The sequence below is a fragment of the Dasypus novemcinctus genome, chromosome 3 (genome assembly GCF_030445035.2).
Source record: "Dasypus novemcinctus isolate mDasNov1 chromosome 3, mDasNov1.1.hap2, whole genome shotgun sequence".
Taxonomy (NCBI): Eukaryota; Metazoa; Chordata; class Mammalia; order Cingulata; family Dasypodidae; genus Dasypus; species Dasypus novemcinctus.
In genome coordinates this window covers 183,805,922-183,822,043 of record NC_080675.1, presented here as the reverse complement: position 1 = coordinate 183,822,043, position 16,122 = coordinate 183,805,922, and the positions used below count along the sequence as shown (strand labels likewise).

Below are 16,122 nucleotides of genomic sequence, written 5' to 3'. Positions count from 1 at the left end.
ACGGCGGAGGGAGAAGAATAACGCAGGTGCAACACCCCCTTCTAAAAACCAAGGGCTGCAAATTCCTTTATTTCTCTTGGGGAGGAACAAAAATACTCTGGCAATGGCTCTGGAGTTCCCCAGGTCCGCGGCGAGGCCCCGCGGCACGTCCCGCGCCCACCAGTTATGACTTGATTCCTATCCGGCTACTACCTGAGTGGCGTCGGTGTCGGTTCAGGCACCATGAGGCGCGCGTGACCACACACGCGCCCTGCACCGACAGAGGCGGCCACGCGCCCGGCCGCCCGGGGTCCGCTCGGCCGCGAGGGCGAGGAAGGGGGCGGCCGGGCGCGCGGGGAGCGCGCTCAGGGCCGGGGGCCGCGCGCCTCGCGCTCGCGCCGCCGCCGCAGCTCCTCGCGGTAGCAGTAGGAGCACAGGTGCTCGGTCTCGGCGCGCCCGTAGAAGGCGCAGTGCTCGCGCTGGCAGCGGCGCTGCGCGGGGCCCGGGCCGCGGCCCTCCCCGGGCGCCCGGGCGGCCGGCGCGTCGGCGTCGGCGAACTCCAGGCCGTCGCGGGCGGCGCCGAAGCCGTTGCTGTAGGTCTGCGACTTGGGCTCGGCGCCCGGCAGCGGCGAGGGCCCCGCGCGCGCCAGCGACTCCACCGTGTTGACGGTGCGCAGGGCGGCGGCGCGCGCCGGGCTGTAGCTCTGCGACGACAGCGAGCGGTTCTGCTGCGGGTACGTGGCGCACGGGCGCAGCGCGCCCACGGCCGGCGCGCACGCCTCGTCCCGCGCGCCCGCCGCCTGCACGTGGATGACGCTCTGGCGCGCCGGCGGGCTGCGCCCCGGGACCTGCCCGCTCGCCGCCCCGCGCCGCGCGCCCGGCGAGGCCGCGCCGCCGCCCCCCGCCACCGCCGCCGCCGCCCGCACGGCCCGCGCGCCCGTCGCCGGGCTCGGGCGCTCCTTGAACTTGAGCACCAGCTGCGTGGGCGGCGCGGCCGGCGGGCCCGGGGAGGCGCGCTCGGGGCCCGGCGCGCCCTCGGCCTCGGGCCGGCGCGGCGCGCGCTTGGCGGCGGGCGCGGCGGGCGCGTTGGCGGCGTCGCGGCGCCGCTGCTCCTGCTCGGCGCTGAAGCGCTCCTGCGCGCTCGTCAGGTAGTAGCCGATCATCTCCTCGTGGAACTGGTGGCGGTGGCTGGTGAGCAGCAGGCCGGCGAAGATGAACTTGCGCTCGCCCTGCATGGCGGCGCGCAGGATGCTGAGGCTCAGCTTCACGTCGGTGCCATACTTCCAGGCGTCGCCGCGCGGCCCAGCGCCCTTGTCGCCCGCCGGCCTGTCGGTGGGCGACGGCGTGGTCTTCTCCGCCGGCGACGCGCCCGCCGCCGCCTCCTCCTTGCTGCCCTTGCGCGCCTTGGCCTTGCGGTCCTTGCCGCGCTCGGGCGCCTCGCCGCCCTTGCCGTTGGCCGAGCCCGCGCGGCCCATCCTGCCGTGCACCAGGCCGCCCAGGCCGCCCATGTTCTTTTTGAGCTTGATGCCCAGCGTCTTGCTGAAGCTGCCCAGCTTGTTGGCCACGGAGTCCGCCCGCGTCTTGTCCTTCTCCTTGCGCTGCTTCTCCTTGTCCTTGTCTTTGCCGTTCCTGCCGCCGGTGCCGTTGGAGCTGCTGCACACCGAGTCGCGGTCCGAGTCCAGCGAGTCGGCCAGGGACTGCACGTCCTCGCCCGCCGAGGCCGTCGGGGACTCCGGCTGCGCCAGCGGGGCCTGCGGGGAGAGGGCAGAGAGGGCCGGTCCCCATGCGGGGCACAGGCAAAGTTGCGGGCCCTGCGGAGGCCGGGGCCCTCGGGTCACAGGATTGCAGCCCGGGGGTCCCTTGGAGACTGGGATGGGTGGGCACTAAGGTGGGGGCGCCGCCCAAAGTGGGCCCTGGTCTGCCCCCCCGTGACCCAAAGACCAGCTGGAGGGGCCCGTGCCCTGAGCCGCGCAGGCCTCCGCCCTGGCAGGAGGGAGGCCGGGCGCTCTGCCTCTGCTCGCCCTCGTGGGTGAACGCAGGTTGCCTGTCGCCTGCACCTCAGGTGAGCCATAGCGCTGGGCGAGGCAGACACCTGCCTGCCTCTGGGCCCCAGCCTCGGCCCACTTTAGGGGGACTCTGGCCCTCCAGGTCCCAGGCCTCTCTGCAGGCTGTCTGCGCAAAAGCGCCTCTACCCACACGCCTTCCCGCTCCGGCAGCGGCTGGAAAGCTTGCCCCCTGATCTCATGCCCTCATCTTGGGGGAACCCTTGGCCTCCATTCAACGGAGCCAAATCGGCTCAGTCTCGGATTCCTCTCAGACGGCTACATTGGGGATTTTGAGCCGTTCCCATTCCCAGTGGGGCCTCGCTGGGTGTGTTGTGGACACCTCAGAAAGACTCGTGGTCATTGTCAGCCAGCCAGGGGAGCCCCAAGGCGGATGGGAACCAGAGACTGCGGTCCGGGAGAGCAGGTGGGGATGGGCGGTGCCTACTGCTGCCCTGGAGGGTCCTTCCGGGGTGAGGAAGGAGCGACTGGCCAAGCACCCCAGTGCAAAGGGCAGGGGCTCGCCGGAAGGGGAGGAGCCTGGGAGGGGGCTGTCCTCTCCCCTTTATTTTAGTCCCTCAGCCCACACCAGGCCCCTTGGTAGCAAGGCTAGCTCCAGTTCCTTCCTCCCTTTCCCTCCTTCCCTGGGTTTGGAAGGAGCTGAAGGTCTCAAACCAGTTTGTCAGACACTGAGGTTGGAAGCCCAGGGCTGGGGCAGGGGACGCGGCTGTGCTGGGTCCCGAGGTCCCATGGCTGGGGTGCTCCCTGAGCTGGAAGGCCTGCAGCTGGCCGGTGCTCCCAGGAGCTGGCAGCGAGGGGCCCTGCTGGGCCGCAGCCTGAGGCCTTCCTGCTGTCCAGAGCGACACTGACGGGGGACCGCGGGGCCCTTGGACATGTGGCTGGGACCTTCCCCTGTGCCTCAAAGGGGGGGGCGGATTTCACCCTGTGGGCCTGACTAAGTTGTCACCTGATGGTGGGGCGGGCGGTGCTTCCAGCCTTCTGGACAAATGTATCCCTTTCCAGGGAGTTCACGGGAACAGAACACTCAGCCCCCAGGGGATCCCCCTGCATCCCGGAGCAGCCAGGCTGAGCCCCTCCTTGGGGCGCGCAGGCCCCTCCCCGCCGCCCTGACTCTCTCCCAGCGCTGCCCTGTGAGGGGGCCGCAGGGGGGTCGTGGCCTCCCGTTCAGCCTTTTCGCAGGACCCACCCACCGCGGATGACTCCTGCTGCCTCGAGGCCGCTCCCTTCTGCTCTGGGTCGCTCACCTTCTGCAGAAAGTAAGGGCCCCTAACCCCCCGCTGGCGCGCACCGTGTGCTCCCACCGTGCTTAGAACCACAGCCGAGGCGCGGCCCCCCGCCCTGCCCGCAACGCCAGGCTCACCCGTGTCTCGGAGGGGATGCGGACCCACGTCACGTTCATGTAGCTGTGCAGCAGGTTCAGCTTGGCCTCCAGGGACAGGATCAGGCTGCCGGGAGAGCACACGGTCAAACGCGCCCCTTGCTCGCGACCCACCCGCTCAGGGCACGGCCCGGCGCCCAGGGGACCCCGGCCCTGGAGACGCGGGCCCGAGGGTGCGCGCAGGAGGGGGCCTTACTGGGCCAGCCGCGCGTTGTCGTGGTCGTCCTTGCCCCACTCCCAGTCCTTCCCGGGGTCCACCGCGAAGTGCAGGGGCAGCAGCTTGTGCTCCGAGTCCGTCAGCGGGATCACGGCTGGAAGAGAGCGCGTGCCAGGGGCGCGGGAGGGTGGGCTGGGGCCCTGCACCCTGCGCCCTGTGCTGCAGCGTGCTGGGCCCGCAGCCTTAGGCCACGCTTCGCTGTTAATATTTCTTAAAAACGTGTTTTAACACCGGGAAGCAGTGGGCAGCACAGGCCTGGGCACCCATGTTTTGGCCAGTGGGATGGGAAAAAGTGACCCCTGCTTCTGTTGCTTTTGAGGAGGAGGGCCCAGGTGGGCTCAGGGTGCACGGTGCAAGCCTCCAGCCCTCCCCCCACCAACGCCTGGGCTGTGGGGCGGGTCGCCTCTCCCAGCAGAAAGGCCGAGTGTGCCAAACAGGAGTGTGGGGGTGCAGCAGGGGTGGGTGAGTTTGTGATGGTGCAGGGGGTGTGACAGGCACATTCCCGGCTCTGGACCCCACCTGAGGGAGACCCCCAACCCTCGCCCACAGGTGAGGCTGTCCTTGGATCGTAGGACAAGAGCTACCAGCACCCAGGAGCACGTCAGGTGGTGTACAGTGATGCTGGGAAGGGGTGCACATTTCTGGGGGGGCCCAGCAAACATCCGAGCAGATGCTGGAGTGAGGGTAAGTGGATGGTCATTTCACAAAAGGTCTGACTCATGACCAAACCTCCTGGGTGGAGCATACTGCCCCTGACTTCCAGACCCACCCCAAATCTTGGCCCACCCCGAAAAGGCCGGAGGGGGGGCAGCTTCTGGACTGATGACCCAGAGAGAACAGCTCCCTAGTAACAAGCCCGATCCTCCGAGGGGTGTTGGGGACAAGGACGGGAAGAGGCTGATATCAGCACCCCCAGTTCTATGCCCTGAGCAGCAGCCTCCTCTGGGGGTCCCCACTTCGTCCCTCTCCAGCAGCGCCTCAGCTCCTCCGCTCGGGCAAGGCTTCCTGGCTTTAGCCTGAGGCGGGCTGGAAGGGACAGAAAGCTGTGGGTGGCCGGAGACGGGCGAGGGAGGGGCGCTGGCGAGCCTTCCCGTGCCCCCTGAGCCTTTCTCACGCCAGCGGGGGAAGCGGGTGTGGCCGGGCCCTCTGTCCAGGCAGGGCTGGGCTGGCAGCTCGGAGGGTAGGAGCGCCCGTCTCAGGGCCCGCTGGTGTCCAGCTGCAGGACACGGCAAGGCACACGGTGTCTCGCCCCCACGCCAACCCCGGAGGCCCCGCCGCGGCTCACGCCACCCCTGCTTCCAGGCCGGCGGTGCTTCCCGGGACGCTGGCTTCCCCCGGCACCCAACGCCAGCCCTGGTGGGGCCGCCCTGCTCCCCCATCTCCGCTTCCGCCCGGGTGCCGGGCCCTGCCCAGCGAGGAGGGAGCTCGGCTGGATTGCCGCTGGCCGGAACGTCCCCCCAGCCGGCCCCGGAGGCGGGCCTGGGCCGGCGTCGTTTCCTCGGGACTCGTGGCAACGGGCGCCGTGGCGGCAACAAAAAGGCCGAAACCAAACAAAGAATTCTAAGATTCGGTTCCACTAAAATGCAATTTTCTGCTCTGAAATGGGGACAGGTGACTCCGTGCTGCCCCCCGGTGTTGCTAAAGAGGAACTGGGAAGGGAGACAGCCCCTGCTCGCACGGAAGAGGAAGGGCTGACCGAGCCGGCGGCTCCCAGCTGGGCCTGGGCGGTCAGCGGGCGGCCGGCGGCCTGACTCGCCTCTTCCCAGGGTCGAGCTGCAGGGCAGACCACCCAGGGAGGACGCAGGCCCCCCTCGGGTGATGCCTGGGACGCTGTCCCGCAGTCCCGAAGTCCCGTGAGTCCACAGAGAGGGTGGGTGCGCGCGGTTACCCGGGGCCCTGAGGAGGTGGGTGGCTGTCTCCCAAGCTCGCCGGAGCAGCACAGCCACCTGGAGAGCTGGGCAGGGGCTCAGCTCCCAGGACCTCGCATGGAGATGGAAAGGCCAGAGCGTCCAGGAAAGGCCAGAGAACGCTGCTTTAAGTGCGCCTCCCCTGGGGCTCTTACAGCAGGCTGGCTTAGAAGATTCTCTTGTATAGCCGGACTGCGTGATAAGCCGTGGCTCCCGGCGCGCTCTGGGGTCTGGGCGGGGCTGTCGGCCCGGCCTGCCCGGCCAGTCCCAGGTAGAGCTGCGGCGGGAAGCATCTGCCCTGCAGGGCCACCTTTCCCAGCCCCCGCGCTGGGAGGGGACAGGGGCCTGCTGCGCGCTGGGACGGGAGCTCGCGGGGAGCTCTGGGTGATGTGCCTTCTCTACCCACCCCCCGCTGCCTCCCACAGGGCCTGGTGGAGATGGCGGGGGCTGCAAGAGGGCGGGCGTGGGTTCCCGCATCCTGCTTGCCAACCAGGAACCTGGATTGGACGTCGAGGGAGAAGCTGGCTTCTTTTGTGCTGCGTCCCCATGACGTCGGTTCATTTGTTTCAGAGAAACCCACTGAACAGGGTGCCACGGCGCCTGCCCCTCCTTACCACGGGGCCTGTGGAGCTTGAACTGACTGCCTGGGCTGCCCACTGCTGAGCGGGAGGCTGGAACCGGAGGTGCTAGTGGCTGCCCGTCTAGAAGGTTCCACAGGTGCTCGTGGCCCCCCAGCCGCCACCCTTGTGGGTTCAGGGCTGGGTCCCGGGGGAGGCTGCAGGGGCGTCCCTGTCCTAAGGGAGTCACCCAGGGGCTAAGTGGGAGGCACCTGCTCTGCGGGGGCCAGGCCCGCAGGCTCCAGCAGGCGCAGGAGGCCCCCACGCCTCACTCTTCGGGCACTTGTCTTTCCTGTTGGAAACCTGCCTTCCCCAGCGAGAGATGTGAAGAAGCGGGGGCTTGCTCTCTGGTGGCAAATGTCGAGAGCAGCACAGACCTTTCAAAAATAGCCTGGCGACTTCTAGGAAGTTTCACTTGAAAGGGCTCTCCCCTGTGTTTGAGCCAGAAGACATGCGGGCACTGCCCCACGCTGGCCCGGGCATATTTTGAGTAGTTATTTTCCAGAAGAGAATGGGGATTCTCGGGGTGTAAACAGCTGGAAGAGTGCTGCTCCTGCTGTGCCAGCAACAGCAAAGAGCCAGACAGACGGCAAAGTCACAGCTTTTCTTTAACTCACCAGAGACCTGAAGTCACGGGGCTACCCAGGAACCTGAATGCTTCGGAAGAAGCACTACAGGAAGAGCCTGGCACGAGCGCTTGCCTGGCTGGGCGGCTCCACTGGAGATCAGTAAGAAAACTTCCAGCTAGAACCGCCTAGCACCTTGGAAAGGAAGAGTTAGGCTGGGAGAGGAGTAGAGCACCCCCGGGGCCGCAGACATGAGGGGCATGGAGACGCACAGTTGCCCAGGCTCCTCTCCAGGGACCTCAGCCGGTGCTCACCAAAGAGGGTGGCGGGGAGGGGGCCCGTCCCCGGTGGCGCTCTCCTGTCCTCCCCGAGGAAGTCTTAGGGTGATGGAACCTGTCTGCCCCCTTGGTGCTGGGGTAGGAAACAGGAAAACGTACTCTCCATCCCTGCAGGGAGGGAGCTCAGCCCCCTCCCCAGACCCGGGGCCGCGGTGCCTGCCTAAGACAGACGTGCAGGCAGTACCCCAGGGGCGCCACCTCCCCTCCCACCCCATGACCAGGCTCACGAAGTGCGAGTGACTGCTGAGGGCGGGGCAGGAGGCTGGAGACAGGACCTCCCGGAGGTGCAGCGCAGGAGGGCGGCCCCCTGCTCCCCCAAACACAGGCTGTACTGGGAGCTTTGAAGCCTCTGTGTGCAAAGGGCAACCAGGGACAAAGCTAAAATCAAGTGTGGACTAGACCTTGTCAACCCCGTGCACCAAGACCGAGCAGAGGAAGGCGTGCCCCTTTCCAGGGCTAAAAACGGTTTCTTTGGTCACTGTTGTCCTCCAAAGATGAGTGGATTTAAATGAACAATTACAAGGCATAAGAAAGGCAAGGGAAAACCCCACAGTGACAAGAGGCAAAGCAACTGGCAGAACAAGACTCAGATACGATGCAAATGTTGACGCCATCACACAGGGAATTTAAAATAGCTGATGAAAAGTTAAAGTCTCTAATGGAAAAGATGAATACCGTGCAGGATTTGGTAGTTAAGTTCAGCAAAGTGATATAAGAAAAAAATCAAATGGGAAGTCTAGAAATGAAAAAATAAAATACACAAACAGTCTTTGAGGGGCTGACCAGTTGACTACATAGCTGAGGGAAAAAATCGTGAACTTCAAGATCTATCAATAGAAATTAGACTAAACACAAAGACAAAAAATGAGAATAGAACGTCCAAGAGTTGTGGGACAATATCAGTCCTAAGATATGTGTAGATGGAATCCTAGAAAGAGAAGAGAAGAAAGAGAGAAGAAGGCAGAAGAAATATTCAAAGAAATAACGGCTGAGAATTTCCCAAAATTTATCAAAATCACAGATCCAAGCAGCTAAGAGAACACTAAGCAAAATAACAACTAAGTGTTCCCAGACATAGCACACGCAAATTGCTGAAAACAAAAGAGAAAAAGTATTGAAGGCAGCCAGAGGAAAAAGGCACATTACATAAAGAGAAATGAAGATAAGAATTATAAAGGGCTTCTCATGACAAAACAGGTGTAGCAGTTTGATATTATTGATGAATTTGAAAAAAATATTGGATTGTGTTTGTAAAGTGGCCTTTTCTTCTGGGCATGTGCGATTATATTGGATTCAGAGGTTTTCTTGATGAAGTAATCTGCAGGGTGTTGTGTACCCGCCCCTTGGTGGATGGGGATTCGCAGATAAAAGGCATGGCAGAGGGCAGAGTTGGGGGTTTTTGATGTTGGAGTTTTGATGTTGGAGTTTGATGATGAAGCCTTAAGCTGGAACCCCAGGAAGTAAGCTCACAGAGGAAAGAAAAGCCAGCCCCAGGAAGGGAGGAACCCTGAGCCCACAAAAAAGAAGCCTGAGGAAGGGAAGAGCCCAGGAAGCCTGAACCTCGCAGATGTCGGCAGCCATCTTGTTCCAAGAAGTGAAAATAGACGTTGGTGAGGGAAGTAACTTATGCTTCATGGCCTGGTATCTGTAAGTTCCTATCCCAAATAAATACCCTTTATAAAAACCCACCAATTTCTGGTATCTTGCATCAGTACCCCTTTTGGCTGACTAAGAGAACAGGTAAGCCAGGAAACAATGGTGTGGTGTCTTTAACATGCTGAGAGAAAAACCTATTAATCCAGTATTCTGTACTCAGCAAAGTATCCTTGAAACGTGAAGGAGAGAGTAAGACTTTCTCAACCAAAAATATGAAAAAAATACTCATTGCTTGCAGTCTGCACTCCAGGAAAAGTTAAAGAATATTCTTCAGGCAGAAGGAATATGATACCAGTAGAAACTTGGATTGACGCAAAGAAATGAAGATTGCTGGAAATGGAATCAATGAAAGTGAAAAGAAAATTCACTTTTTCTTCCTTATAATTGCTCTAAAAGATACCGGACTGCTTAAAGCAAAGTGAGCAGCAATGCATTATGTGTTCATTGCATATGTAAAAGTAAAATGTGTGATAATAATGCAAAGGATGGGAAAGGGATTGGGAATACACTTGTAAGATTCTTATACAACATATGAAACAAAATACTACTACTTGAGGATAAATTTGAAAAACTAAAGATGCTTACTGTAAAACATGGGAAACCACAAAAAAGAAAAAAAAAGAGGTATAATAATAAGCTGATAGTGGAGATAAACTAGAACTATTACAAGGCTCAATTACCTCAAAAGAAGACAAAAATATAAAAAAAGATGGAGAAAAAAGAAAAGAACTTGCAAGATGGTAGCATTTAAATCAACCATATCATTAATTCTGTTAAATGTAAATGGTCAAAATACACCAAGTAAAATACAAAATGGTTAGATTGGATTGAAACACAAAACAAAACAGAAAAACAAACAAGACCTGAGTATATTCTTTCTACAAGAAATCCATATAAATATAAAGATATTGAGAATTTAGAAGATATTCACTAATAAAAAGAAAGTTGGAATAACTATTAATACATCAGACAAAATAGACTTCAGAACATGGATAGTTACCTGGGGCAATGAGAGATATTATACAATGATAAAGGGGTCAATTTTGCAAGAAGACATAATAATCCTCTATGCGTGTATGCTCCTAACAACAGATTTGCAAAGTACAGGCATCAAGTATTAATAAAAATGACAGGAAAAATAAATCTATGATAGTTGGAGACCTCAACATTTTTCTTTCAGAAATAGACTGAATAAATAGAAAATCAGTAAGGATGGATACATAAGACCTGAGTAACAGGTCTTATGTATGAAAAAACTTCAGCTAACTGATATTTATAGAATGTAACAACAGTAGAATACACATTCTTTTTAGTGCACATGGAATAGTCACCCAGATAGAACATATTCTCAGCCTTAAAACAAACCTTAGGAAATTTAAAGGAATAGAAATCATATAAAGCTTGCTCTCAGGCCATAACTGAAATGAAATGATAAACTCAGTAAAGATATTTGGAGATTAAACAATGTGCTTCTAAATAACCCATGGGTCAAAGAGTCAGCCTTAAGAGAAATTAAAAGTCAGTTTGAGTGAAATGAAAACAAAGATACAACATAACATTTGTATGGTGCAACTAAAGCAGAGCTTAGAGGATAATTTATAGCATTAAATGCTTATTTTAGATACAAAGAAAGGTCTTTTTTGGGATTGAGGCACATCCCCCACAAAAGGCATGTTCACATCTTAGTCTGCGGGTGTGAATGCATTTGTAAATAGGACCCTTGGTGATGCTATGATCAGTTCAGATGTGGGTTCATTTGCAAGTAGGGTCTTCAAAGATCCTATTTAGATAAGGCTGAATTGAATGAAGGTGGGCCTTAATCCATGTGCCTGAGGCCTTATAAAGAGAAGCAGCCGTTGGAAACCAGATGAAGCCAGCAGTCAGCAGTAACCAGGAGAAGACACAAGGAGAGGGCGCTTGCTGTGTGGTGGTGGCCCACCATCACCAGAATGCCACCAACTCTGCGGGAACACGTGGCCTTGCCCTGCTGACATCTTAGTTTTAGACTCTGGCCTTCAAAACTGTAAGACAATAAGTGCTCGTTGTTTAAGCCAACCCATCAGGTGGAGTTTGTCACTGCAGCCCTGGCAAAGTAAGACGAGTTCTCAAATGAGTAATTTTCATGTTAAGAATCTAGAAAAACAATAGGAAGTTAAACCCAAAACAAGCAGGAGGAGGGAAATAATAAAGATAAGAACAGAAATTAATGAAACTGATAACAGAAAAATAATAGAAAAAAAATCAATGAAACCAAAAACTAGTTCTTAGAAAGATCAATAGAAAAGAATGGATTATCCAAATCACTGCCCCCAAATCCAGACTTTAAGGAGTTAAAAAAAATGGTAAACTGGAATTTTTAATCATTTTAGGTCATTCATATTCCTGCTAGTCAGTACATGTTTACCACATTGTAATGAAATTTTTAAAAATTGAACTCTGTTGAGAGATGCTGTAGACTCATATACAGTTGTGAGAAAGAATACAGAGAGGGCCAACACACTCCTCTGCCAGGTTCCCAGGGGTGATGAGGCAGGTTAGCTCAGAGAAAGGGAAGATTTGGGTACGGTGGAGGCCCAGGTGACAACGTGACCAGCAGACCACATGGCCATGAGACTGTCCAGAAACTGCCTCGGGATCTAGTGAGACCCTGGCCATGAGAAGCCCATTCGGAATGAGAAGCCCACCCCCAAGAGGCCTCACCATTGGCCCCCTGGGAACTGACACATGGGGCAACCAATCAGAGCAGCAAAGAGCTGGGGCCCTGCCCCAATATTATAAAAGGGAGGAGGAAAGACTTTAGAAGGTGTGACCTGGGGCTCCATGCTCGTGCCTCTTTCTGCGGCACACCTGCAGTTCATGCCTTGGACCATGTAGTTTTCTCATTTTCTTGTTTCTTAATAAAGTATTTGCTCCCTTGCCTACCTTATGGTGTGTTCTTAAATTCTTTTATGAGACATAAGCCAAGAACCTAGAAGACCAGAAAATCAGAGCCATCCGCTAATATTATTTGGCGAGCCAGCCAGGAGACACCTGATACCTGGTGAGGACTGGTGAGTCTAAACTTTTAATTAAAGCCCATCTGTGCCCTCTTTTGTTTTATTACAAGGCCCTGAGATTCTCACCCTGGGCCAGGAGGTTGGTTCCTTACTCAGCCCCTCGGACGCCCTGACATTCCTCTTAATCTGGGAATCCTGAGGCTGTTTGCCTGTAAGGCACAGATGTCTCTGCTTCTTAATAGCCTCTTAGCGTCTGGCTTAACTGCAAACTCAGTCCCTGACAGTGGCCATAAAATGAGCTCTCTCTCACGGCCACTTTCTAAGAACCCCACAAGTGTAGGCCAAAAGAAGGGTCCCTGGCCAGTACCTTTCCTAGTGGGAAAGCCAGGTCTGTAAGCCAAGGTCTGGTAATGGGACCCAGATGTCTCCAACACCTCTAAGGCTCTGGGGACACCCAGAGACATAGACTCCCAACCACCAGAACGTGGGAACAGTGAGCAGGGCTCCCAACCCCCAGGATGCCGGCTCAGGGAGCAATCCCTTCAACCGGTTTAGCAGTGGGGTGCCACCAAGACTTACAAATGCAGTCAGCCTCCCCAGGGATAATGGGGGGCTTCTAACTGGGACAGCCTGCCTGCTCAGGGTTTAAACAGGAGGAGGTACATCTTTCCCTGCCACACCACGTGGCCACAGTATGGCTTAGAGTGGCCTCGCACAGGGCCTTGAGTTCCAGTTAAATCTGTGTAAGGGAGGAGAGGACAGACAGGTTTGAGGGGCAGAGACCACGTGGTCAGGTCTCCTTAAAGGGAGGAAGAAATGCTTTACCAAACCAGTCAAGTGTAAGCTCAGAGAAGTTTCTGAGGCAGAACGTAGATACCCAGGCTTATCTCAAGGAGAGCTGGCAGGTAATAAAATACCGTCCCGCAGGTCCTAACTCTGGAGAAGGACACTTCCTCCTAGGAGCTCCAGTCTGCTCAGATAGCCACAGAAAGCTGTAGAAGCTTTCCCTGGGCTCCCCAACTTCCATAAACTCCCTTTTAGAAAGAGCCTTTGCAGTTTTCAACAAGTTGGAGCCACTGAGGAGAGGCAGGTGAGGAGGGGGCAGGTGTAGGGCCCAGAGGCAGGCTCACCTGTTAACTGCCACCATCAGCTCAGGGCTACCTGAATCCAGCCTCCATGTCTGCAGGAACCTGGCCCCAAGCTGCCTCCCCACGAGGACTGCTGGGGCCTTGCCCCAGGGGAGGAAGGGGCCTGAAGCCACACGTGAATCACGGACAAGGAGGCCTTGGGTGACCCTTGACAGGTAAGATTGTTAGTTTCTTAATTAACATGGGAGGCAATGACTTGGCCCTAGCCTGTGCTCTGGACCTCTCCTAACCTTCGTTGTGCATAATGAGGGCAGTGAAGGGGCAGTCAAGATCTAGGCCATTTACTAAACCTCCCCCCGCTCTGGCCCATGATTTAAAAGATTCCTGGCTATTCCTAGCTCCCTGCCTATTCCCTTGTAACACTCCAATCCTTCCAGAAAAGAAGCCTAGCAGGGCCTTACCACTTCCAGGAGGTAACTAATGGGATACATCCCTGTAGTAATTTGGTCTTATTTATGAATTCCAAAAGAAGATATTGGATTATGTTTGCAAACTGGTCTGTTCCTCCGGGCATATTAGATTGTATTAGATTCAGAGGTTTCACTTTTACTTGATTAAATAATGATTAAGGCTTTGATTGGGCCATGTCGGTAGGATGCTGAGTCCGAGGGAACAGGGACTCAGAAAAAATGACATGGCAAAGGAGAAAGTTGGAGTTTTAATGTAGAGCTTGGAGAAGTAAAGGCATGGAGAGGGAGGACACAATGGAGTTTAATGCTGGACCCCAGGAAGTAAATATACAGAGAAGAAGATACGTGAGGAAAGAGAGAAGGCTCCATTAGACATGGCGGAGGCTCCGGGAAGCCATGTGCCTGATAGTCTACAGCTGGCCTTGTGGAGAGAGCAGAGAAGCTGAGCCCGGAGGTAAACAAGCCCCGGGACAGAGACAAGTCTAAAGCCAGCCTACAGCTGATGCTGGAAGAAGCTGGGACCACGGAGCCTTAAGAGGAAGAGGAAGGCTGGGCTCTCGCAGACATGGCCACCATCTTGTGCCAACATGTGGCCAATGACTTTGGCGAGGGAAGTAACTTATGCTTTATGGCCTGGTAACTGTAAACTACCCCAAATAAATACCCTTTATAAAAGCCAACAGAGTTCTGGTATTTTGCATCAGCACCCCTCTAGCCGACTAATGCGAGCACCAGAGCAGCCCCAATTCATGTCTCATCAAGGACAGGGCTCTCTGGACCCCTTAGCTCTGTACTGAGCAGCTGCCCAGGGATTTTGCTGGAGGAAAGAAGCAGGAGGGTTCTGCATGAGGTTTCTGCCATGGACAGACACTGGGAGCTTTGTGTCTAGGTGATTCTAAAGGCAGGTCTTTCCTAAGGTAAGATAAGCTTAGTGTGCAAAATTCTTTCTTCTTTTCTAATTTGTGTTTAACTTTGTCAGCCTGTTTGTGGTCAATCAGATTTGGGGATCACCTGTTGTAGACTGGATAATAGTGAAAGGTAACCTAAAAATGAGCCTTTAAATTTCAATACCATCTTGCGGTTGAATTTGATGTATAAAAGAAATCACAAGTGGAATTAAGTCAAACTGCTGGAAAAGCAGAAAAACTTAGCAACATTAATGTTAGTAATAGAATTGTTTTAGTTGCTAATTGTTTAGCTAATAAAAGTGCCCAATTTGTTCTAAAGTCAAAACTTAGTAGAAAACTGTAACTAGCAGTTAAGATCATCACATAGATGCCTTTATATTATAAAACAGCAGAAGGATAATATCTGAAATTGCTGTAACTGGGTGGATTTAGCGTAGAACCTTCTACTATGATGATGGTAATCTTAGACTAATTTAACTTTGTTTATGTTTACTTCAGGTCTAGCCACAGCCTTGCTTATGCTTGCTATAGTAATGGTAGTTATAAACTATACTTTCTTGATTATAGTTATTTTGTGACTAGCTTCACCTTGCCCTGAGGCTTCAGCTATTGTGATGATAATTCAAAGCTGAGTTTGCCTTTGCTTGTGTTTATTTCATGACAACTTCTGCCCCCCATGGCTCAGGGGAAGACAAATTTGAGATGCCCCTGTCTCTTGTGACTCCAGGTGTGGATTCAACTGCTTCCTGGTGGGATTCTCGGCTCTCAGGGTTGGACGTCCACTCTTCCAGCCCAGCAGCCACTGGAGTCCTGTTATCTGTGAGGACTGGGCACTGGGAGGCCTCCCACCTCCAGTGTTGACGTTCCTAAAAGCAGCAAGTCATGAGAAAGACCAGGCTTTTCAAAGACCTCAGTGAGATATTCCAGAATTAGTGTTTCTCATCCAAGGTCTGTCAAAGTCCAAATGGGAAATAAGTAATGCTCTGAAGTAAAGGAAAATGTTGTAAATTGTATTTGAAAGCATTGAGAACAATTTGGTTATAAGCCAGTAACTAAAACGAACAAAATTCTTGTGTAAAACTGCATGGTCACAGTACAGATTAATCAGAACTAGCCTTTAAAGAGATCTTTTAAATGTTATTTTACAGTTAAATTTATTTTGTAAGAGAATGAAAGTTATTAGTAACATCATGAGTTATGTGTTTGTGTCTAACTTCTATTTGTGTCTGTCTATTCAGTGTATATCTCGATATATGGGGATGGTAATCTCAAATTAACAAATGAAGATTCTTAAAAGAGCTCTACTCAAACTGTCAAAAATTAAATATGCAGTTATATATGTGAAAGAATATTCCTGGAGCCCAAATTAGGATAGGCAGGATGGAAATGTCACATGGAAATCTGAATATCAAAACTACTGGGAAATGGGAAAGGGGAAAGATTTTTCCTAAGCTTTTTGACCTACCCAGCTCCCAAGACCTTCTCTTTGTGAAAAATATGGGTAAGGGCCAGGTGTGACAAATTAAAACTATCTAGTAGGCCAGGGAATTAAGAATCACAGTTTAGGGAAAGCGGACTTGGCCCAGTAATTAGGGCATCTGTCTACTGCATGGGAGGTCCACGCAGTGCTGATGCGCGCAAGGAGTGCCCTGCCACGCAGGGGTGTCCCCACATAGGGGAGCCCCACGCACAAGGAGTGCGCCCCGTAAGGAGAGCCACCCAGCGGGAAAGAAAGTGCAGCCTGCCCAGGAATGGCGCCACCCACGTGGAGAGCTGACACAACAAGATGATGCAACCAAAAGAAACACAGATTCCCATGCCGCTGACAACAACAGAAGCAGACAAAGAAGACATAGCAAATAGACACAGAGAACAGACAACTGGGGCAGGGGGTGGGGAGGGGAGAGAAATAAATAAATAAATAAATCTTAAAAAAAAA

The 16,122-nt window shown here is 54.3% G+C and overlaps 1 protein-coding gene across 1 annotated transcript in view; it reads right to left on the bottom strand.

Moving 5' to 3' along the window:
• Positions 1 to 344: 344 nt before the first annotated feature.
• The window catches only part of OTUD7A (OTU deubiquitinase 7A), a 384,350-nt gene continuing 368,572 nt past the window's right edge, over positions 345 to 16,122 (bottom strand). Inside the window, exons 12-14 of the mRNA XM_058294822.2 lie at positions 3,617 to 3,731; positions 3,403 to 3,487; positions 345 to 1,730 (exon numbers count right to left, since the gene is read on the bottom strand). Of these exons, the coding sequence (XP_058150805.1) occupies positions 345 to 1,730; positions 3,403 to 3,487; positions 3,617 to 3,731 (1,586 nt within the window). The remainder of the gene's footprint in view (positions 1,731 to 3,402; positions 3,488 to 3,616; positions 3,732 to 16,122) is intronic.